A 21,392-nucleotide genomic window follows, 5' to 3' on the forward strand; every position below is an offset into this window, starting at 1 on the left:
TTTTTTTTCAGCACACAATATTAATCTCCTGAACGCGTTATAAGTGGCGGCTGGCACCGACCGGACCTGTCACTACCCCAAAGCCTCCGCAATTCGCATATGACCATCTCGCGACCCCCATCCTCGCCATGCCATCGTCGGATATTCAAGTCTTTGTGAAATGGAAAGACCAAACTATCTTCGCCGGGGAAGATGTCGAATGTACAATTACTTTCCGCAACGTCGCAGGCACCAACAATGCCGAGTCCAATAATCACCATAATGGCGGACAGCTTACTCCTCACCAGCCGCAAAGGAAACAACCCAGAGCCGGCAGTACTGATTCTTCTTTTTTCTCTTTAAAATCTCCACAGAACCTTTTCTTTGGCTCGAACCGTCGTTCGCATTCTCTCAGTCCGCAGAAGAAAGCGTCTCATCGTACGTCGTCATCACTGAGCGCTCCGTTGAGTGGTGGTGCCCATAGCTTCCCCCCGCCGTCGACACCCCAGAATGGGCCTCCCTCGAGTCACAAACACAAGCGATCCGTGTCGATTCTGTCCATTGATAGTGAAGGTGGTAAGGGAGGGAACGGAGGGGATAAGACGCCCTCGTCTTCCTCGCCGTTCAGTCGCATGCCGCCAAGAGGCCATGGTCGTTCGGCAAGTCTACAGGTCCCGCCGAAACGGAATGATAGTTACGATGAGGCTTTCATGAAAGGTATGCGCTATCTTGGGAAATTGTAATGGAGTGCTTGATCGTGGGCTAACAAGTCTTGTAAACCAGGTGGGCGACCTACCCGTGGCTATCCGCCTCTCGAATCCCCGGTCAATCTATCTCCCGGCAATCTGAGAGTCGATGTGAGCCATCGTGGAGGCTCCAGCGCACCGAGCCCTATAAGACCGAATGAACCGTCGCATGTTCCTAACAGAAGACCGCAATTGCCTCCCTTAGACTTCAAGTTCCCTGCGGCACCAGCTTCAACCAACGATCGCTCCGCTATTTCACCTTCAGTGGCATCAACAGAGGAATCCTTTGCGCCAACGGCAATAGGAAAACCGATCAATAAAGATGGTCCTCCCCTGTCGGCCCAGAGTCATCTGCCGCAGATGACCAGGATAATGTCGACATCAAGCCAAAGCGGAAGAAGCAGTGGGGAGTTCTACTCTGTAAGTGACCACTCATCGGAGACACTCCAGTCAGAATACACGAACTATTCGATACCGGTACCGCGGCCAATCCCCAACCGTCATATGCGACACCATTCCAGCGTGGACCCTAGTCCTGTGCTTGCCAACAGCCAGACACTCATGATGGGATATGCGCAGATAAGCGCATCATTTACAGTGGATGGTTCCTTAATTAATCAATCTGCCTTTGAAGAGGTAAAACGGAAAGGTGTCGTTGGTGGACAGGGCAGTGGCACTGGAACACCGGGTCCCGGCGCTGTCCGCGGTGACAAGGGTCGGAAAGGGGGTGGTTTCTGGGGCGCGTTGCGGTGGAATAACATTGAGGAGTCTCTGAGTGGACTCATGTCCAACAATGACCTTGATGGTCTGCGAGAAATGCGGGGTGTATCCTCGTCGAAGTCAATCCCATTGCTGTCCACGTCTCAGTCGCTCCTGTTCGTGGATCTTCGCCTCGCGCCTGGTCAAGAACAATCATATTCTTTCTCTTTCACTTTGCCCAGTGGCCTTCCTGCAAGCCATAAGGGAAAGGCTATCAAAATTTCTTATAATTTAGTTATTGGTACCCAGAGACCCAGTGGATCGAAGTCGAACGAACCCCAGCGCGTCAATCGAATCAACGTACCATTTCGGGTATTCAGTGGTGTGAACGGTAAGAACTCCAATAGCCTAATCTCTTGACTACCTTGTGCTGATTATTTAATTCAGGCCAAGGACGAATCCTTGGTCACAATTTGATGTCCCCATACGTGCTCCTCCGTGACGAAGCCCGGGTACAAAAGATAGGATCTAGTCCATATCCGGCATGGAAACAGCAGAAAAGCTTTAGCGGGCCGACGTGGACATCCGCCCCAGAATTTCTAGCCTATGTGGATGAGATCTTAGAGCAACGGTCACGGCAAAACTCATTACAGCCTCCTGACACGCCAGCTGAAAGACGGGAAATGCATAATATATCAACCACGACGCTGTCTTGCAAAGATGCAATTGACTTAGCGATTTTACGGAGCAACCAAGCATCCCAGTCTTCGCACAGTCCTAACCGTTTTGAGATTGCTCGCAACGGTCGTCGGATCGCGGTGGTAATCCTGAACCGCCCAGCGCATCGATTGGGAGAAGCCATCATTGCTACGGTCGAATTTTCAGATGCGGCACTTCCATGCTACGCTCTCCGTGCATCTCTGGAGACATCGGAAAAGGTATCTGAGGAATTGGCGGTGCGGTCGAATGCGAGTATCCATCGCACCACACGACGCATCCATGCGTCGTTCTTTGAGAATACCCTACACGCTACGCGAGTCGTCTTCACTCCAGCCGTTCCCATCGCGGCCACTCCGACTATTTTGACGAGCGGAGTGAACCATGTCTGGGAACTACGGTTCGAATTTGTGACGCCCAGCATGCACAGCGACACTGACACAGAACAGCCCTCTGGTGCCGGTTTACTCGAGGCTATCCACCAAGATGACAGGGGACAGGTCGTGTCGGCTTTGGAGAATCTTGGCTGCGAGTCTTTTGAAATTGCTATCCCTCTCACTGTATATGGCGAGACGGTTAGGGAGAGATTACCCGAGGAGAATGAGGGATATTCTATATAGCCATTTCTTTTTCATTTATGGTAGTAGTTGGGGATTTGGTTTATGTTGCGAGGCGTTAGATCTGTTTCTTGTAGCTAAGTTTATGTTGATATCCCGTCTTCTAAGGAAGAAATGTATTATATGATTGCATTATTGATTCTCATTGCAATCGTTTCTATCTGTAGTTTTAAACTTGTACTTGTACTATGTATGCTTGTATTGTTGTCACGGCAACGGCGATCGCGGGCAGTTCAGGGTAGATCCATGGTTGGAAAGCCGGCGGGTTTGCGATCGCGGAGAAAGAAAGCGACGCTTGACAGCTGGATCCTCATTTGCCATCATCCTATTACATCTTTTCCCTATCTATCGGTTGGTCTGTTCTGCATATCAACGGTCACTAGCTTCCTGTTATATTTTTCTGTCTGCGCGGTAAGACATAACACGCTCCTGCTTATTGCTCCTTCTCATTCTTGCGACTTCCCCTTCCTCTTATCCCGCCGGTCCCCAACTGAACTGAACTGAACTGACGATTGCTTGAATTCCGGAATGTAGGCACACAACCCACTGTCGCGCACGATTGAACGAACCAGTCTCGAATAAATCGAGCCCCTACATTCCGTTCCTGAGTCGCCATTGTTTTCGATAACGAATCATCGAGAGCCATCACGAACCAACGTCATTCCAGATCCCTTCACGGTCACGGTCGATTACATACTGCGGAAACAATACCAGCAGGCAGGTAGACAAGTGAAGGAAGAAAAAGAGAACAGAAACTATGGCATCACTCATCACCACCATGTCTGTCCCCGTTCCTCCCAATACCATCTGCCCGCCTTCTTCGTCTGTTGCTTCTGCCTCTATCATTCCACCCCTCACTCTCACCCCATCTATTCGCTCCAAAGCCGGTACTATCCGTACCTCTCATGTTCCCTTTGCGGAACCCCCCTCGTATCTACCCCCAGCACTGCGCGCGCTCAAACAGGATTCGTGTGGACTGACACCTCCCAGCAATGCTCGGACGAGAGCCCCCTTCAAGCCGCGGTCGGCCGCAAAGGGAACCAGCAGTTACCAGCTGAGACAGTTTGCCGAAGCGACGCTTGGGAGTGGGAGTTTGAGGAAGGCTGTTCGGTTGCCTGAGGGGGAGGATTTGAATGAGTGGCTTGCGGTCAACGGTGCGTGGGCAGTTCAACCCTTCTTGTCGGAACCTTGCTAACAGACGGCTGGTATAGTGGTCGACTTTTACAATCAGATTAACCTCCTCTATGGATCGATTACTGAGTTTTGTTCGCCGTCTTCATGTCCGGAGATGAAGGCTACCGACGAGTAGGCCCCGACAGATTTGACTACTGTTCGTCGCGAGCTAACGAAGACAGGTTCGAATACCTGTGGCAAGATTCGGAAAATTACAGACGACCAACCAAGATGTCCGCGCCGGCTTACATTGAACACTTGATGAGTTGGGTGCAGAGCAACATCGACAACGAACAGATGTTTCCCAGCAGGATCGGTGCGGTACCCGCATATAGGTCTAATGCACGTCATTCAGCTAACACATCTTCGCGCAGGTGTCCCCTTCCCGAGATCATTCTCCAGTTTACTCCGTCAGATCTTCAAGCGTCTGTACCGAGTGTATGCACACATTTACTGCCACCACTACCCCGTGGTCGTTCACCTGGGCCTCGAACCCCATTTGAACACCAGCTTCAAGCACTACGTCCTCTTCATTGATGAGCATCGGTTGGCAAGTGGGAAGGACTTCTGGGGTCCATTGGGTGATTTGGTCGAGAGTATGCTCCGGAGTGATTGACGCATATCTTTTTCTTCCGTATAATGTACTGGCGTTGAGGTGTTTGGCTTTTTTTTTAATTTCTTTAATATCCTCTGTCACCTGTTAGAAATGAGACTTAGCGAATGACATACCACAGTGCTCCAAGTTGTAGCAAAGTCCAAGTTGTAGTGCAAGTGATGCTTTAAACTAACCGAATCGGCGTGTGCGGGAACTCACGTGACCGGATCGGGAGAAGTTGGACGTCGCTTCATCACCGCCGCGCCATTGCATCTCTTCCCCTCCGACCTCGCCTTTTCCCATTCGGTCTTTCTCTTCGCTCCCTCCCCTCGAGGCTCGTTTCGTTCGGTACAATTCACTCGGCCATCATCATGTTCCCCGCTCGATTTGCCCGCGCTGGCCTGCGTGCCACGGCCCAGCAGTTCTCCGTCCCTCGCACTGCCGCCGTCAACGGCCTGAGGTCCTACGCTACCCCGGCCCAGGAAGTCAGGCCTCCCGTGGCCCTCTTCGGTGTTGACGGTACCTATGCCACTGCTTTGGTACGAATCTTTCTATCTCTGCCTCCCATTCCTCGAAATACCTGAGCTCTGTGGCTGCAGTTACAGCTCTCCGTTGATCCGACCTTTAAAAAATCGGAAAATCCAATCGCATCAACAAAAAAATCACCCCAAAACAGCACCAAACGCTAACGCAATTGATAAACAGTACACTGCCTCCGCCAAGTCCTCCGCCCTCGACCAGGTCGCCAAGGCCCTCGCCTCCCTCGGCCAGACCCTCAAGAACGACCGCAAGCTCACCACCATCATCGGCGCCCCGACCCTCACGACCGCCGACAAGCAGGAGGTCGTTAACGAGCTGCAGAAGCTCGCCGGCGGCTCTGATAAGGGTGACATCCTGAAAAACTTCCTCAACACTCTTGCCGAGAACAACCGGTTGGGTGCTCTTGAGGGTGTTTGCGAGAAGTTCGGTACTCTTATGGGTGCGCACCGTGGTGAGCTTGAGTTGAATATCACCAGTGCTCAGGTATGTCTTTTATGCGCAGTTTGTGAGGCTTAAGGGTGTGGAAGCTAATGAATGTAGGACCTCGACAACAAGACCATCTCTCGTCTGGAGAAGGCCGTCACCAAGTCTGAGTACAGCCAGGGCAAGAAGCTCAAGGTTGTCACCAGCGTATGTCCTTCCAATCTCCCCCTATGTGAAAAGTTGATGCTAACCCCTGCAGGTTAACCCTGACCTCATTGGCGGTATCATCGTCGAGGTTGGCGACCGTACCATCGACCTCAGCGTTTCTGCCAAGGTCGCCAAGCTCAACAAGGCTCTTACGGATGCTGTGTAAATTAGATTTTATGTACCGACTTATTATTTATCAAATTAAGCCGGCACCTTGAGTTGTCACGGTGCTTTTGAATGATGGATATAGATTACTTCTAAATGGATTTTCTGTTCGTGTTACCAAGACCCGGGATATCTCAGCTATACATAATACTCTTAAGAAGCCGAGAAAACAGTGAATGTACTTCTACTACTCCCCGAGCTTAACAGTATATTCCAATTTCTTTCCTTGGACTTTCTTCCTACCTCTTACATCTTCCCCACGCCCAGTGTTACATGCCGTACAGCAAAGCAAATAACGCAGTTCCCCATAAGCCACGTTCAGAGAAAGTGGTCTCTAGTGCTGAGACAGAAAACCTCTAGGATATCCTTGCCTGAGACTGAACTCCTTTTTGAGTTCATTCCGAATCAGGATGAAACACGACGAATTGTCCCACAGGCTGAATTTATGGCGACCGTAACTACAGCTCTGTGGTAAGTCGGCTTCGTTTTAATTGGGGGTATGATGGTATAGTGATACCTTCCTTGCAATTTCTGATAATTGCTTTCCCAATCAATTGCACATATTTGAACTCTTCTCATTTCGTCATCTAAGCAGGCGAGCGTGTCAAAAACATCCAGATCCATCTCTTAAGAGTTCAGAATGCCTGTTAAATGCCAGAAACCTCTGGCATCCTAACGCCTTCAATCTTGCCTTGAATCATGATGCTTTATCCAAAGTGAGGACAAAGACCTCAAACATTTAACAGACAACGAGCAACAGAATCATGTTAGCAGTATTATTATGATACATGGCCACATCAAGAAGCACCTGGAATGAACTTTGCGAATAGGGACCCTTATGCCAACTGAATTACGGTTCATGACCGTTATTTTGAGAACTCAGACTGCGGGCACCATGGGGTCCACTCAAAATCGGACCTATGTGACATTTCGCCGGCGTTCATGGTGCATGGCACATGCACTTTTCGAAAACCGCTCTTTCGACTGTGAGATCTCGTTCGATTTCATTTTATACTATCGTGGGAAATCGCTCGAAAACCGCCAGTCACACTGATCCGGGCTTATGGTCTAGAATTGGATGAGCATATTCGTCAACTCCGGTTTTACATACGACTGGGACGGTTCATATCAAAACCGCCACATGTCTCTTAAAAGATTCTACGTGTTATGAAACATAACATCGATTATTTTCGTGCCCCTGAAAGACTCTATATATCAGTTCCAACAGAGAATGGCTTATGGAAGTTTCTCTGATCAATCCCTATGTTAAGACACTTGTCAGCCAAGCGAAGTTGTCTACATTGGCGGCAATTATGAACACTCAGACTTGACAGTTGCAAACCATGGATCTCTCAGCACAGCCGAGTTACTATCAGGCATGGGACAAGATAGCGACATGCTTGTTGCGTTACCCAGAATTGGACATACCCTAGCGAAAGCCGCAGGAGACATGTAAATCGGACAAATTCCACCAAATAACCTGTCGAGTGAGCACTGAGAATTATATCCTATACCCCATAAACCTTGAGTTTGGTCGACCGTCCGCCAACTGAGAAATGTGAGGCTCTAAAAATGAACTGGCAGATGATGATAAGGACACACAGCCCAATTTCTAATACCTACAAGAAGCGAGGATTGCTGCGTAGGTAATCCTAGCCTCTTCATACGCATCTGTATGTCATGGTCAGTGTTTGTCTGGTTGATGGGAGCTTTGTTGATATACAATACCCAATAAGCGAGGCGTCAGCAACCGTCCATGCGGTTTTACTTTAATATACGCTGATGGCCATTTTGATTATGCTGCAGCGACCAAATCTAAGTTTGGGGTGTCTGCTACAGGCAACGCATTACTGGGACATTTCAACTAGACCCCGTGGATGCAGAAACTTTTTGTTCTCACAATACGCGTATACGCCACTGAAGATAGGCAAAGGCTTGATGGCCCCATACTCTCCATCCCCGGGCTTGATGGTTGGACGTTTCACTGGCTCGTTGGTTTCTGCCCCTTCGTCGACGACCACCGTCTTAAACAATCACATTGTTGTTCAATGGTTTCACATCCGTTACCGAGCCTCCAGGCTGCACATTCCCCTCGAGAAGATGCCGGTAGTGGATGAGTTGAGCAGGTTCGATGGGCGAAACTTACATAAAACATAGAACAATATGTTCCATACAAATTTATGGCGTTGTCCAGCAAGCAGACATGCTATACCTACTGCAGGCTTGATGAAAAATTCGTGGACACGCACAGCAATGAAAAATGTTGCATCCAGATTTGCTATCACCTAATGTGGCCTCGTGCACTTGCGCTCCGCTGGGCAATTGAAACCTTCCATATCAATGGCTGATGTACTCTTGGTATGGCCACTAGGGCTATCCTACTTCAGTTATGCTCAGGGATTGCTCGTTTTCTTCACTGGTCTTAAATATACACACTAAGACTTGGAATTTCTAATATAAAAAAAAAAGAAAAGAAAAAAAAGAAAAGCAAGATATAATTCGGAGAAAACGACACCGCAAATATCCATAACATTCGGTGTTTGCTTGAGCCTTTTACAGTACCGCCTCTTACGGTACATAATACGACAACGAGCATATGGCAGGATGATCCAGAACCCTAGCCACCTGTCGCCGTCACAGTGGTAATGTCGATATATACTTCAAGCTACAATACATAGTCACAACATATGAAATCTTCTGTCATAAAGATACAGCATTCTGCAAGGAAAAGCGTCAGCAACCGTCCATGCTGCTGCTCTGCTTCAGGATGTTTTAGTGCAATGATTTTCTGGGAAAATGTATCTACCCATGAAGTGGAGAGAAAAGCACGAAGACCCGGAATGTGTATGTCATGGGGGCAATTGGGTATATCACAAGGGCAGTTGTTAACGATCCACGACAGAAACACGGTACGATGAGTGCGATCTTTCGAAGACTCGTCCCTTGTGCATGCGCTGGACTTGGAGTATGTTCAGACTAGCCAGTTGATACGCGCGTTATCACGAGCCTACCACGCAAATTGGCGACCTCGGATTCAAGAGTGAAGAGAGGTTGCTCGAGATGGTATGTCTTGTCATACGCAAATCTGCCACGACAACCGTGTCTAGTGCATCCTTAGGTGTGACTTTACGTCCAAACCAACCAAAAGAAATCACGACTTAGTGCTACAGTATGGGGATGTGGTATGTCCATTTGCCGTGAAAGCTGCCCACTGCGTTCCCAAGTACCTTGGGTTGTCTCTTCGGGATCGGGGAAGCCCTGGTAGCGAGTTTTCCGAGTCGTGATGATCTACTACCTACGTTAGCCATCACCAAATGGATTTCTGTATTCAAAGCAGTCGAATGTGGATGCTTCTGATAAACCTCGAGACTTGAGTTCAGTCTACTTCTGAGCCCCTGTCTCGTGGAATTGCAAGTCGCGACAAAGATATGGAAGAAGCATGCCTTCGTCTGTGGCGCATGCACAATAGCATCAACGGATATTTCCATTGAATACTCTATTGATGGCAAGATGAATTAGCCAAAACAGCCTTATCATGCTACCGGCACGCTAAGATTCTCATTTTCGGTTATGGTCAGGGACTGCCTGTCTGTTTGTTTCCTAGGCCCCGACACGAAAACTATCATCGGTGTCTTCAATAAACTTTCCCTCCTGAATCGCGTTTGCGACTAACATTGGGACTATCATGTGGCTGGCTTATTGTGACGAGATCCCCCTCCCGAGATCTCGCGCGCAAGCTGAACCACCCCAAAACACCTGGTAATGCTAGTAAAAAGCCTGAGCGCAGTGACTAAGACAATTCACGCGGCTATCGACAGATTCTGCAAACGCTTCATGATGTCAAATTAAGCTATGCTGACTATGGCGTTACACGGGTCAAGCATGGAGCGTGCCCTGTCTACGTACGGAGTATATTTATCTATATCGACTACGGACCAATGAACATGACTTTCAGCCCGAGAATGAACGAACTTTTAGTTTTTCTTTTTCTTTTCTTTTCCTTTCTTTTCTTTTTACTTATCGTCTTATGCGCGCAGACCTAATCGTCCAGTGGTGAGCATTGCTGATTCAGTTACAATCTATTGGAGGATATTGAGAAAAAGGAGATTGTTTCAGCTTTCTGGATCCCAGTGTTTGCTTCTATTGCCAGGTTTGGAGGTGAAATACCGCATCCTCAGATTGGTGTCTCGCTCCAGGAACCATGGAGCAAGCCCATTCAACCCCACGCAGTCGACAGTCTATTCGTCCCATTCTAAAACACCTTGCAGATGCTTGCAGACGAGTAGTCAAAGGCAGTTCGCAGATATTCAGGTATAATTTGTTCAAACAATTCAAATATTGTATCTTCGATACTCAAGGGCATGCATTCAATCTAATAATAAACCCTATTAAATTCAACCAAGTATTGCAAACAATGACGCTGATAATGCTATGACAAATTATTTATTACACTCCACAACCAAGGATGGGTTCCGGTCCAGTAGAATCGTCACGCGGTGACTTCAAACACAATTGCCTCGCAGTCACCGAGAAACTCGCAGCGGTGGTTGAGCAGAGATCACAATGGTAAAACAAAAAGAAAAGGACCCGAGACCATCTGGCGCACGATCGACGCGACTCAGCATGACAATAACGGGGACGAAAAAGTTTTTTTAAAAAAAAAAAAGCAGAAGAAAGTAATCAAACCAACCAATAGAACCGATTGCTCCAAACCATATCCGCGTCCGCCCTGGTATGTGATAATAAAGGTAATAAAAAACATATGTTTATAACGGCGGTGATGTTTTATCTCGTCATGGTGATGGTTGGCAGCCGTGATAAGTGGTGGTAAAAAAGAAGATAAAAAGACGTCTCATCCTGTCGAAGTCCCCATTCCCAAGCGTAACCGTTTTTCTATATGCATACACGGGCTGCCAACCAACCAGCCAGACTCGTAATCATGAAGAATTAGTGGTAGTACCCTGGGGGCCTCGTTGCTCGTCTCTGCCGAATAATCGGCGAGAGGCTGAAAAAGGGTTTCCTAGATAGTGTTAAAAAAAAAAAAAGCTATTTCCTCCCACCCTGGGACGTGTAAATGGAATGTATCTCACCTGCGGGACGAGATTCGCCATCACGCTGTCCGGTGTTCTTCGAATTGTCTTCCACAGCGCCGGATTCGCGAGCTTTTAATCGCTCTTCGGCCTCCCGGATTCTCTGCTGCAATTCTTCCAATTCGCGGTTCTGGATCATCATCTGCTGTCTCCTAGACGGGGGAAAGCACCATGTTAGCCAACCATCCATCATCTATACGAAATACGACTTTGCGAACGACTTACTTTTGGTCGATGGTCTGCGAAAGATGAGAGACATCGGAATCCAGCGAGAAGGCGCTGTCAAGGGATGCTGAGAAGGCCTGGGCCATGGTCCTGCCATGTCTTTGATTAGTTGCGCTTGTTCCTGAGCGATCGGAGAGATGGGGAAGGGGAGACTAACGATGTAGGACGGCCACTGGGCTTCCACTCTTGATCTGCTTCCGACATTTTGCTGGATTTCTGTGTGGACTTGTCTGTGTTTTGTTCGCGGGAAGAGGTAGTTGAAGCGTGATTGATCGAGGGCGAAGGATTCGGAGAAGAGTTGACGGAGAAGTCGTTGTTGCGCCTGCTGAGGGGTAAACAAAAAGGGGAGGCGGCCAGGGAGGGTCAACGGAGTGAATCACAATATGCGAGATCGCCAGTCAATTGTAGAACTGATGGTTGTCTGAGAGGAAGTTGGATGGAATAAAGCGAGGAAAGGATTCGAGAAGAGGAATAAAAAGGAGGAAGAAAGTTGTGAGAGGAAAGACCGTAGTTGGCGTTGTTGGATGGACAGACGGAGAGACGATAGCTCCGATCGGAGACAGAAAGGAGCACCAACAGCAGCAAAGAACAGAGACAGAGCAGGAGCCAGGGGTTTGTTTGATATCGGCCTTTGTCTGAGAAAAGAAAGTGAAGAAAGACCCGAAATGAGCGAAATAATGAGAGGCAAAATGTCAACGGCTGTACAAAATAGCAGTAATAGTCCAGTATAGGAGTTGGGTTCATTAGCCCAGTCTATAGTCCCCTCTATCTTTTGATTATTTTAATATGACTCTTATTATTATCAGCAGATCCCCGCTGCAAGGAGATTATTCTTTTGATTCATTGTATACAGAGTCTAGTAGTCTGGAGAGTGTCTACAGAGTATTCTATAGTACTATAGTATACCCCGAAGTATACACCTGGTGTTATATTGACCGTTATATCGTTTCAAGTGTAGTATCAGACCCGATTCGCCAGATCCCGTGGCAATAATGCGTCTATCCAAAACAAGACAGCAAAAGAGAGCAGAAATGAGGGTGGAAAGGGGGAGCGAATGCGATTCTACCCCTGACGCCGTGGGGTTCAGGGACCGATATGATCGAGCATCCAAATACTCTCTGTACCATGTACATACAAGTAACTATACAGAGTACAACCACTGTGTTCAACATTGAATGTGAATTAACTGACCAGTGCATCGCCGGAGAATATCCCATCTAGCATCGCATTGCATTGCCGTAAGCTCACGACAAACTGGCATATGCTGTGTCCGATATACTCCGGAGTAGGGAGATTGGTACCTGACCCCAGTGTGATTGCGATGCTCTCCCGGTGGGCCCTTCCACACTGGGGCAATATTGTAGTTCATAGTTTGGGAAGTTCCAATGCAGTAGTGCCCTCACACTCATGTGCATTTACCGATTCTTCTCTAATACTCATACTCCTTTTAGTCCTTCGTATGTATCTCTAGTGAATGCCCCAGCAACCATGATCTACGGTCACGTGGCACGCGTCATCTGCTGTGCAACATCCTGTAACTTACAACGTAATACTGTTACCAGCAACACCATCACGTGATGTTCTCATTTTCTGCGGATTCTTTCGGGGAGAGACCAGCAAGGCGAATGAGAGATCCCCATCGCTGCTTCCCCCGTTAATCGCGTTGTCGCCATCACTTGCGTCCTGCCAGCGCTTTCATTTCTCGATTTCTCTTTCTCCCTACCAATACCGTTTCATTTGACCTTTTTCGACGCGTCTTTTTGGCCATTTCTCCGTCTTCCCAGACCTGTTTCTGCGCAGTTGGTCTCTCTGGTTATGCAAACCACTTTGCGCCTTTAGATCTCCGACCCTTTTATTTTTTATTTATTTTTTTTTTTTGGCTTTAATTTACATCGCCCATTAATTTGTCTCTTTTGCATCTCCATATTTTGAAACCGTCCAAATTTCCCTTTTTTGATATAACCAAATTCCTCACCGTGGCCCCCATCCCCAAGCTCTCTTCCCCCAGTGGCCGACCGGGCGGGCAATGGGGGATGCCTCCTCTGTCGGCGTACACGCCTTTTGAATCGCTCCTCTTCTTCCAGTCCCTCGCTTCTCACGATTCGTGTCCTTCCAATTTCATCTCCATCTCCGATCTTCTCCGCAATAACCCTTTTGTTCGCCAGAATGTTGCTTACGATGCCGACCGTCTATCTCCGGAGGCTCTCGAGGACCTCTATACGACCTTGATGCAGGATGGCCTGGAGACCGCTGCGACCGGGCCAAATGGTCACGCTACCGACCCCTCCACAAACCTTAAGAAGCGCAAGATCTCCAGTCCTCGACCAGATGGTTTGGTAGATGGCGTCGCACGCCATTCCTACATAGTCCCCGAACTAGTCGCACACCTCTACGCCAAGTACAAGGAGCTTGTTACGAGGGAGATCAGGCAGGAGGAAAAGCGCTACCGGGAGATCAGAGATGACATTGAGCGGATACACAGGGAGGAACAGCAATCTCCGCCGGTCCCCGTTCAGCCGCCTCAGGCCCAAGTGCCCGCTGGTGGTCCGGAGCCGATGGATGTGGATGTCAAAGAGGAAGAGAAACAAGTCCAACGACCGGTTGTGGAAGTCCCAGGACAAATTCCGACCACTCATATCGAACAGCAGCAATCACCCCAATTACCACCACAGCCCAGACAGCCGAACATCCCCCAACGACATCCATCGGCCCAGGAACCGTCTACCGCGCAGCGACCATCTGTACAACAGCCCCAACAAGGCCAGCCTTTGCCGGATCCGGTGCCACAGTTGCAACAACTACCGCAGCCGCCGCAGCCTGTTTCGCATGCGCAAACGGTTCATCCGCCTCCAGCACCGCATATCAATGGGAAATCACCTGTTCCACCCCAACCGCCTGCTATTACACCTCGCAATCCTCCGAATCAATTACCTCCCACATCTCATATTCCCCCAGGAGCCAGCACCAACCCATCTCAGCCTGCGGCACCAGCCGTGCAAGGCCCCAATGGATTAAATGTGCCAGGCGCCACTTTCGCAACCCCTTCTGTTCCTACTCCAACCCCACAAAAAACCGCTCAACAGAGTACCCCTACTGCTACACACGCCAGAGCTCCTTCCCAACTCCCCCCTCAACCCGCATCTGGCTTTCAACAATGGCCGCTGAACGCGCCTACTCATACGCCGCAAACTCCCTTCCCTCCCCATGGAACTCCTCAGTATCCGAACACAAATGCTGCTAGAAGACCAGTTCCAACACCCCTTCAGCAAATACCACAGACCGAACCTGGGAAACCGTATCCACGAATCTTTTCGCCAGCATTACCGACAACACCCGGACCTCGTACCCAAGTTCAAACGCCTCTTACTGGCCCCCTTGGTGGTTTCGAGACACCCCGCGCTGCTTCATTTTCAGACTCGCGCAGTTTCCACCAACACCGACTATCAATTGATACATCTGGCTCCGCCACGCCCTGGAAGAGACCTCCCCGTTTGAGCATCCTACAGTCTCCCGGGTCGCCTGACCGGCCGCGACCAGAGGATGTGAGTCCAATCAGTGAAAGGGCGCCGTCACCCGAGTTTTCGGAACCAGCACACCGTCGGAGAACGCGGCCAGTAGAAGACAAGAAGGCAACCAAGACAGAAAGGTTCACACTATCTGGCCGAAAGAGGCGTGATGAGAGCACACCGTCGTCAAGGAGCCGGGGGCGTTCGAGATCCGTATCACAGGTCAAAGTTAAGCATGAGATGCCCAGCACCCCAGCGGGTGTGCCAGATGCTGTCGAGGCAGAGCCACGTGGTATTGCTGGACGGAAATCTCAAGATGAGCGTTTAGGAAGAGGTCGCCCCAAACGCAAGCGTGATACGAGTGAGCCAGGAGAACTGGAGAGTTTCCACGCCGAAATTAGTCGCCTGGACTCGTCGCAGGCTGGCCAGTACGTCTTGAGCGCACGTAACTTTCCGAGAACCGGAGCGCCCATCATGAACGATGTCACGATGCACAAGCACGCCTCAATCTTCACCAAGCCATTGACGGAACGAGATGCGCCAGGCTATCGAGATCTCATATACCGGCCGCAGGACCTAAAATCGATCAAGTCCTTGATCCATCAGGGAAGCAAGGCTGTAAACGCTGCTACAGAAGCTGCCAGTACGCCTGCCGCAGACGGGGAGTCGCCAGCTCCGTCGGGGACGCCTTCAAAGAATGCAGTGCTTATGTTACCCAAGACAGAGGATGTCATCCCTCCAAAGGCGGTGGTCAATTCAGCTCAGCTTGAGAAGGAGTTGATCCGCATGTTCGCGAACGCCATCATGTTCAACCCGGTTCCTGAACGCGGGTTTGGTCCGGGGTTTCCCATGATTAGCGAGAGTGGATCTAGAGAAAGCACCCAGGTTCCTGAAGCAGATGAAGGAGGCATTATTAAAGATACCGTGGAGATGTTTGAAGATGTTGAGCAGGCGGTCACCCGATGGCGTGCAGCGGAACGGACCGCGGATGAATTGGCCAGCAAGAGCATCCTTTCGCTTCGCAGAGCGAGTGACCCTAATAACCCGGACGGTGTGGATGATGCGAAGGAACCATGACCATGTCGGGCTTTGTGACGAGTTAAGATCTTATGTAGTAATATTGTCTATTCACTGTTGTATTATGCGGACAGACATTGAAGACCAACCAACTCCTGTTCCCATGATGTCTAAAAAACATAACGACATGACACTTTTTTTTTTTTTTTCCGTAACCTAAAATTCCCATCAAGCAGCCCGAACCGCCTGCTCCGGCCTCGTCCTTCCCAGCCCATCCTTCGCATAAAAGTCCATCGGATAAACTCCATTATTCGCTTTATCCCAACTCTCCCTCACTCCCAACGCAACCAACGCCTCATACGGCGTTAGCAATGGTTTCGGAAACGCATACCCCCAATCAATGCTCAACCGTGGACAAGCAATCTGCACCCAACACTCGACATCGGGCATTGACGCGAGTTTCCCAGGGAAGATCTCACTGAGCAATAGGTTGACGAAGGGAATCCCTCGCTCGTTGAGATGGTTCTCGATTATGGCCATAGTATTGGGGTTTCCCTGCCGTCCTAGGGCACCGAGGATAATACCCCATTTCTTTGCGGACTTGGCGGATCCAATAGCGTCCCGGCGGAGCGTGTGCATTTCATCATGATAGTACGTCTCTCGGGAAAGAGTTCGCGAATATGGATCATACCGATACGCCGGAATAGCCGGATTATGAATCATCGCAGACTCAAGATGGAACCGGCCATCACCCAAATACAGCAACAAATCGATCTCATCCTTCGACAGCGTCGGACTCGTACACCCCAGAATCTCACCTTTTGAGAGCGGCGTGATCTGTGGGATGATGACTTTGTAGCCCGCGCGCTCGAGGACAGGTTTCAGGCCGTGCAGAGTTGCGTTGAACTGGATGGTTCCTACTGTTGCGATTGTCTTGGGGGCTTGGAAGTTGCGTTCTAGTGTTGCGAGGAGGTGGCTTGTGTCGATGGAGATGTCGACGAAGATGTATAGCGTTTTGATCTTAGTAACGTCGACAGGGATTAAGCAGGAGTGCGCGTAGTGCACCAGTAAATCGCAGCCTAGAGCTCGCGCGGTGTAATCGTCGATACAGCATGCGCCGTAGGTCACGTCGCCCATGATCAATGTTTCTGTGCCGGGGCAGAATTGTGTGAGGATATCTGAGATGGTCGTTGCGAAGATGAGAAGACCTTCTGGGAATTGGAGGGCAATGCGCTTTGCGCCGAGGGTGCGGATGCGGTGAATTGTTTTGTGGATTTCGAAGGAGTAGTTTTTTGGGAGGAGGGTGATTGCGGAGTTGATGTCGGGGTCGTTGAGAATTTCGGGGGGTACTTGGTTTAAGGTTCTTGGTGTTCGCCGGGGTGTGGCTGTACGGTGTTAGCAGGGAGGTCCTCTGGTAGATAGCTTTGAGGTGAGGTGATTTACCCTTCTGGACGGTGGTGGTTTCGACATCATTCTGGGATCCATTTTGTTGCGCCTGCGCTTCTGCGGTTCGTCTTCCGACGAAGCGCTTCTTGGGTTGACGCAGGTTGTGGTTGTGGTTGTTGTCTGTCTCTGGGGCTGTTGAACCACTCATCTTGGATTTCTGGGTTGTATTGATGACCTCAATTGCTATCGCTCTTTTTGCAGACAATAAAATTCAGGTGGGATGATAAGAATTTCGGATCGCTGACTCAGCAGTCATGTGCCTTTATCGCTCCCCCGCATTTTCTCGGCTTGACATCAGAGTAGATCAGCTCATAGAGGCGGGTGCTGTCTCGGACAATCTAAATTTCCCTCTTCGTGTGCTCTTACTCTTTTATTTCTAAACAAGATGCTACTCCGTCCGCGATTGAGACCATTTACCCCTCTCCGAGCTCTCCCTCGAGCTCTAGCTCCACGTCACTATGCGACAGAGTCGCGGTTAACCTCGGACCATGTTCGCATCGTCGAAGTAGGCCCGCGAGATGGATTGCAGAACGAGAAGAAGACGATACCCATGGAAACCAAGTTGGAGCTTATTAGGAAGCTGGCGAGAACGGGCATGACTACCATTGAGGCTGGTTCTTTTGTGCCTGCGAAGTGGGTGCCACAGGTACGATGTACTGACTACATTCACTATTTACGTAGACGGAGGAGGGAAAGAGAGAGATTATAATGACCTACCAACTGATTTTTGCGCGTATAGATGGCTAGCACGGCAGAGATCTGTGAACAACTCCTACGATCGCCGCCAGAGTCGCAAACAGCGATTGCATACAACTACCTCGTCCCCAATGTCAAGGGGCTTGAGAATCTCATAAAAGTCATGGAAGCAAATGCATCGGACATACCACCCAAATCTACTGCCTCCACAGAAGTCTCCGTCTTCGCGGCAGCAACGGAAGCGTTTTCCAAAGCAAATACGAATTGCACAATTGAGGAGTCATTAGAGCGCTTCCGACCTGTTATCTCACTAGCAAAAACCAAAAACATCAGAGTCCGTGGATATGTCTCTGTCGCACTGGGCTGTCCATATGAAGGACCTGATGTGTCGCCAACCAAGGTGGCCGATGTCACCGCTTCGCTTCTTGAGATGGGGGCTGACGAGGTGTCTGTTGCTGATACCACGGGGATGGGAACCGCCCCTCGTACGGCCGAGCTCTTGCGCGCTCTGAAGGCGGCCGGTATTGCGAATAATGATCTTGCGCTTCATTTCCATGACACATATGGCCAGGCACTGGTTAACACGATTGTTGGGTTGGAGAATGGGATTCGGATCTTTGACAGTAGTGTCGGTGGTCTTGGGGGCTGTCCCTATTCTAAGGGTGCGACTGGGAATGTGTCGACCGAGGATCTTATCCATACCCTTCATGGTCTTGGTATGCATACCGGTATTAACTTGGAGGAAATGTCGAAAATTGGATCGTGGATTAGCGAAAAGCTGGGGCGATTCAATGAGAGCCGGGCTGGTAAGGCGACGTTTGCACGGCTTTAAGGGTGAGATTGCACATACAACATTGAGGAATGTTAATCTTTTCGTTCGTCATTTTCCATGATCTCGAATGGTGTCGAATGGAATGTTTTCTGTTGATGGTTGACACCTTACCCTTACTAAGCGTGCATGTACGATTAATCATATTCTATGCAATTGTCCATTCTTTTCGTCACAACACACTGCCGATCCTCTATTATCATACAATACCTCATTTTGCGTATATACATCAAGTAGACCACCTGCATTCACCACAGCTCAGGCAGCAGTATCAGGACCACTAAGCTGCGCTCCAAACAATTATGCGATCATAACCAACGCCATATTATGCCAAAACAATATCCCAACAGGCTCTGTTGAGCATCAGCTCAGCCCGGAGAGCCAGCAGTGGACGCTAGCTCAAAAGTCCGTAACCCGTCCCCCATAGCTCCAATCCCCATCAGAACCCCATCTCAACGGCTCGTTCTTCGGACCTCCAACCTCACCCGTCTTCGGGTTCTTTTCGCCCTCGAATTCCGGCTTCACGCCAACGGGCGCATCAGGGTGGGACTGGGCCTCGGAAGCAGGTGACTGGTTGACTTGCGGGGTGCTGAATGCACCGGTGGACTTTCGCTGAAGGTCTTCGAAAATTTCCTGCTCTTCCTTGGGAAGTTTTGGGGGTGCCGGGCCACTCTTGAATGCGAACGGTTTGTCGGCGGAGAGGATCGGAGAGGTGGATAGCGGGCGAATAAGGAAGGATCGCGATGCGATAAAGGAGGTGAGAGCGCGAGGGAATGTGAGGAATAGTGCCATGGTCGTAATCCTTTCGTTCAAGAGATTAGGTATGTATGAAGTTGAAACTGAGTGGTAGTGAAGTGGCGGGAGATGGATGGGGAGAGTAAGATGACTCAGTTATCCCGATAAGGATAAGCGGTCGAAGCCCCGATATCGCGGGCTTTTTCTCAGCCCGTCCTTTTGATTGTATCCCACGCGGGCTTTCTTGGTACATTTTGGGGGTCTGCTACTTTTTAAAGAGCTTCTTTTCTCTTGATATTCTCTCTCTTTTCAATCCCTTTTCTTTTATTTGTCCGTCTATTGTTGTCCAGTTACAATGGCTGCTATGCGTTTGGCTTCGCGGCGGGTTCCTCTCGCCAGGAAGCTCGTTCCTGCAATTGAATCACCTCTTCAGCGCCGTTTTGCCTCGACACAGGCCAAGGTGAGTTCCTTCCAAGGCGACTTGTATATTCTGGACAATGCTAACGGTGATGAATCTACAGGATGCATTGCCCAACGCCGACCCATCAGCCAATTCGGCGACAGCGGCTTTGGTTAACCAACGCGCTCCCTTCATGGTGCCTACCTACGTCCGTCCGCTTCCCGTGATGATGAAGGGACAGGGATGCTATCTGTGGGATATGGAGAACAGGCGATATCTGGACCTGACTGCTGGTATTGCCGTCAATTCGCTTGGTCACTGCGACCCAGAGATTTCGCAGGTCATCGCTGAGCAGGTGCGTCTACGTTCAAACTGTCGCAAGCCGTTGTTTCTCGTTACTAATGGAAGAATGACCTAGGCTGAGACCCTCATCCACGCCTCGAACTTGTACCACAATTACTGGACCGGTGCCCTCAGCGAGCTCTTGATCCAGACCACTGTCGACTCCGGTGCTATGCGTGACGCATCGCAGGTGTTCATTTCCAACTCGGGAACCGAAGCCAACGAAGCTGCGATCAAGTTCGCCCGCAAGGTCGGCCGCTCCCTTGAGCCCTCGGGCGAGAAGCATGAACTCGTTTCTTTCCACAACTCGTTCCATGGCCGTACCATGGGCGCTCTGTCCGCAACCCCAAACCCCAAATACCAGACTCCGTTCGCTCCTATGATTCCGGGTTTCAAGTACGGCAATTATAATGATGTCGCGCAGATCCAGTCACTTGTTACGGAGAAGACGTGTGGTGTGATTGTGGAGCCTATCCAGGGTGAGGGTGGTATCAACATGGCTACCCCCGAGTTCCTGATTGCTTTGCGCAAGCGCTGTGATGAGGTCGGTGCCGTCCTGATCTTTGATGAGATTCAGTGTGGTCTTTCTCGGACTGGTACTCTCTGGGCTCATGCCCACCCTTCTTTGGCGCTTGCCTCTGGCCAGGCAGCACATCCCGACATCCTCACCTCCGCCAAGGCTCTTGGTAACGGTGTTCCCATTGGCGCGACCATCATCTCTGGCAAGTCGGTTGGCGAGCACATCAAGACCGGCGACCACGGCACCACTTTTGGTGGTAACCCGTTGGCCTGCCGTGTCGCTCACCACATCGTCCAGCGCCTCGCATCTCCGGTGACGCAGAACGCTGTCGAGGTGAGCTCCGCCAAGTTTGTTCTGGGCTTCCAGGAGCTGCAGAACAAGTTCCCCGAGGTCATCTCGGAAATCCGCGGTCGGGGTCTCATCCTTGGTCTCCAGCTCAACAAGGAATACAGTGCCAAGGCAGGCGAGATTATTGGTGCTGCTCGTGAGAGGGGGCTTCTTGTCATTACTGCTGGTGACGGCTGCTTGCGATTCGTTCCTCCTCTGAACATCGGGGAGGAGCAGATAAAGCAAGGATTGAAGATCCTGGGAGAGGCTTTTGAGGCGGTTTTTAAGTCGTAATTGCATGTACAATGAAAGATTATGCATTTTTTTCGGGTTTATTTAAATCAAAAAGCATGTGATTTATTATTCAGGCATCCAGGCATCAGCTGTCAGCAGTGGTC

The 21,392-nt window shown here is 49.9% G+C and overlaps 11 protein-coding genes across 11 annotated transcripts; 7 read left to right on the plus strand and 4 right to left on the minus strand.

Annotated features, from left to right (window-relative positions):
* Positions 1-128: 128 nt before the first annotated feature.
* On the plus strand, positions 129-2,761 carry EURHEDRAFT_513559 (putative intracellular protein transport protein (Sat1); the record flags this gene model as incomplete). Its single annotated transcript, XM_040786182.1, has 3 exons — positions 129-696; positions 763-1,815; positions 1,872-2,761. 3 exons carry the CDS (start codon positions 129-131, stop codon positions 2,759-2,761), a joined length of 2,511 nt encoding a protein of 836 aa, XP_040641404.1.
* EURHEDRAFT_303585 (uncharacterized protein) lies at positions 2,692-3,389 on the plus strand. Its single transcript, XM_040778281.1, has one exon. It carries the CDS (start codon positions 2,873-2,875, stop codon positions 3,260-3,262), a length of 390 nt encoding a protein of 129 aa, XP_040641405.1. The 5' UTR covers positions 2,692-2,872; the 3' UTR covers positions 3,263-3,389.
* On the plus strand, positions 3,044-4,672 carry EURHEDRAFT_409948 (Mob1/phocein family protein). The gene is made up of 5 exons (XM_040781244.1): positions 3,044-3,538; positions 3,749-3,912; positions 3,970-4,063; positions 4,114-4,247; positions 4,306-4,672. Exons 1-5 carry the CDS (start codon positions 3,516-3,518, stop codon positions 4,545-4,547), a joined length of 657 nt encoding a protein of 218 aa, XP_040641406.1. The 5' UTR covers positions 3,044-3,515; the 3' UTR covers positions 4,548-4,672.
* A 135-nt stretch (positions 4,673-4,807) lies between these two features.
* Positions 4,808-6,058, plus strand: EURHEDRAFT_409949 (F1F0 ATP synthase subunit 5). The gene is made up of 4 exons (XM_040781245.1): positions 4,808-5,065; positions 5,232-5,549; positions 5,607-5,696; positions 5,749-6,058. The coding sequence occupies exons 1-4, from the start codon at positions 4,898-4,900 to the stop codon at positions 5,860-5,862; spliced, it is 690 nt and encodes a 229-aa protein (XP_040641407.1). The 5' UTR covers positions 4,808-4,897; the 3' UTR covers positions 5,863-6,058.
* Positions 6,059-10,907: 4,849 nt separating this feature from the next.
* EURHEDRAFT_375541 (uncharacterized protein) lies at positions 10,908-11,380 on the minus strand (the record flags this gene model as incomplete). Its single annotated transcript, XM_040778752.1, has 3 exons — positions 10,908-11,103; positions 11,177-11,266; positions 11,334-11,380. The coding sequence occupies 3 exons, from the start codon at positions 11,378-11,380 to the stop codon at positions 10,908-10,910; spliced, it is 333 nt and encodes a 110-aa protein (XP_040641408.1).
* Positions 11,259-12,047, minus strand: EURHEDRAFT_303675 (uncharacterized protein). Its single transcript, XM_040778282.1, has 2 exons — positions 11,334-12,047; positions 11,259-11,266 (listed from the first exon to the last, which is right to left on the minus strand). Exon 1 carries the CDS (start codon positions 11,918-11,920, stop codon positions 11,540-11,542), a length of 381 nt encoding a protein of 126 aa, XP_040641409.1. The 5' UTR covers positions 11,921-12,047; the 3' UTR covers positions 11,259-11,266; positions 11,334-11,539.
* Positions 12,048-13,063: 1,016 nt separating this feature from the next.
* On the plus strand, positions 13,064-15,843 carry EURHEDRAFT_303732 (uncharacterized protein). Its single transcript, XM_040778284.1, has one exon. It carries the CDS (start codon positions 13,210-13,212, stop codon positions 15,757-15,759), a length of 2,550 nt encoding a protein of 849 aa, XP_040641410.1. The 5' UTR covers positions 13,064-13,209; the 3' UTR covers positions 15,760-15,843.
* Positions 15,844-15,927: 84 nt separating this feature from the next.
* Positions 15,928-17,293, minus strand: dph1 (2-(3-amino-3-carboxypropyl)histidine synthase; the record flags this gene model as incomplete). Its single annotated transcript, XM_040783876.1, has 2 exons — positions 15,928-17,084; positions 17,143-17,293. 2 exons carry the CDS (start codon positions 17,291-17,293, stop codon positions 15,928-15,930), a joined length of 1,308 nt encoding a protein of 435 aa, XP_040641411.1.
* Positions 17,294-17,530: 237 nt separating this feature from the next.
* On the plus strand, positions 17,531-18,673 carry EURHEDRAFT_450629 (hydroxymethylglutaryl-CoA lyase; the record flags this gene model as incomplete). The annotated part of the gene is made up of 2 exons (XM_040783890.1): positions 17,531-17,791; positions 17,885-18,673. 2 exons carry the CDS (start codon positions 17,531-17,533, stop codon positions 18,671-18,673), a joined length of 1,050 nt encoding a protein of 349 aa, XP_040641412.1.
* Positions 18,674-19,069: 396 nt separating this feature from the next.
* EURHEDRAFT_513564 (succinate dehydrogenase assembly factor 4) lies at positions 19,070-19,462 on the minus strand (the record flags this gene model as incomplete). Its single annotated transcript, XM_040786183.1, has 1 exon — positions 19,070-19,462. The coding sequence occupies one exon, from the start codon at positions 19,460-19,462 to the stop codon at positions 19,070-19,072; it is 393 nt and encodes a 130-aa protein (XP_040641413.1).
* Positions 19,463-19,760: 298 nt separating this feature from the next.
* EURHEDRAFT_450105 (acetylornithine transaminase) lies at positions 19,761-21,288 on the plus strand (the record flags this gene model as incomplete). The annotated part of the gene is made up of 3 exons (XM_040783864.1): positions 19,761-19,865; positions 19,927-20,160; positions 20,224-21,288. 3 exons carry the CDS (start codon positions 19,761-19,763, stop codon positions 21,286-21,288), a joined length of 1,404 nt encoding a protein of 467 aa, XP_040641414.1.
* Between the last annotated feature and the right edge of the window lie 104 nt (positions 21,289-21,392).

The sequence above is a fragment of the Aspergillus ruber genome, assembly GCF_000600275.1.
Source record: "Aspergillus ruber CBS 135680 unplaced genomic scaffold scaffold00005, whole genome shotgun sequence".
NCBI classification, from domain to species: Eukaryota; Fungi; Ascomycota; class Eurotiomycetes; order Eurotiales; family Aspergillaceae; genus Aspergillus; species Aspergillus ruber.

Bases quoted from the DNA above. Each gene is read 5' to 3' on its own strand.
- EURHEDRAFT_303585 (XM_040778281.1), top strand. From the start codon at position 2,873: ATGTATTATATGATTGCATTATTGATTCTCATTGCAATCGTTTCTATC.
- EURHEDRAFT_409948 (XM_040781244.1), top strand. From the start codon at position 3,516: ATGGCATCACTCATCACCACCAT. The intron at 3,913-3,969 runs GTGCGTGGGCAG...CGGCTGGTATAG, and splicing joins TGAGTGGCTTGCGGTCAACG to TGGTCGACTTTTACAATCAG. The intron at 4,248-4,305 runs GTGCGGTACCCG...ATCTTCGCGCAG, and splicing joins GATGTTTCCCAGCAGGATCG to GTGTCCCCTTCCCGAGATCA.
- EURHEDRAFT_409949 (XM_040781245.1), top strand. From the start codon at position 4,898: ATGTTCCCCGCTCGATTTGCCCGCGCTGGCCTGCGTGCCACGGCCCAG. The intron at 5,066-5,231 runs GTACGAATCTTT...ATTGATAAACAG, and splicing joins GTACCTATGCCACTGCTTTG to TACACTGCCTCCGCCAAGTC. The intron at 5,697-5,748 runs GTATGTCCTTCC...TAACCCCTGCAG, and splicing joins AGCTCAAGGTTGTCACCAGC to GTTAACCCTGACCTCATTGG.
- EURHEDRAFT_303675 (XM_040778282.1), bottom strand. From the start codon at position 11,920: ATGAACCCAACTCCTATACTGGACTATTACTGCTATTTTGTACAGCCG.
- EURHEDRAFT_303732 (XM_040778284.1), top strand. From the start codon at position 13,210: ATGCCTCCTCTGTCGGCGTACACGCCTTTTGAATCGCTCCTCTTCTTC.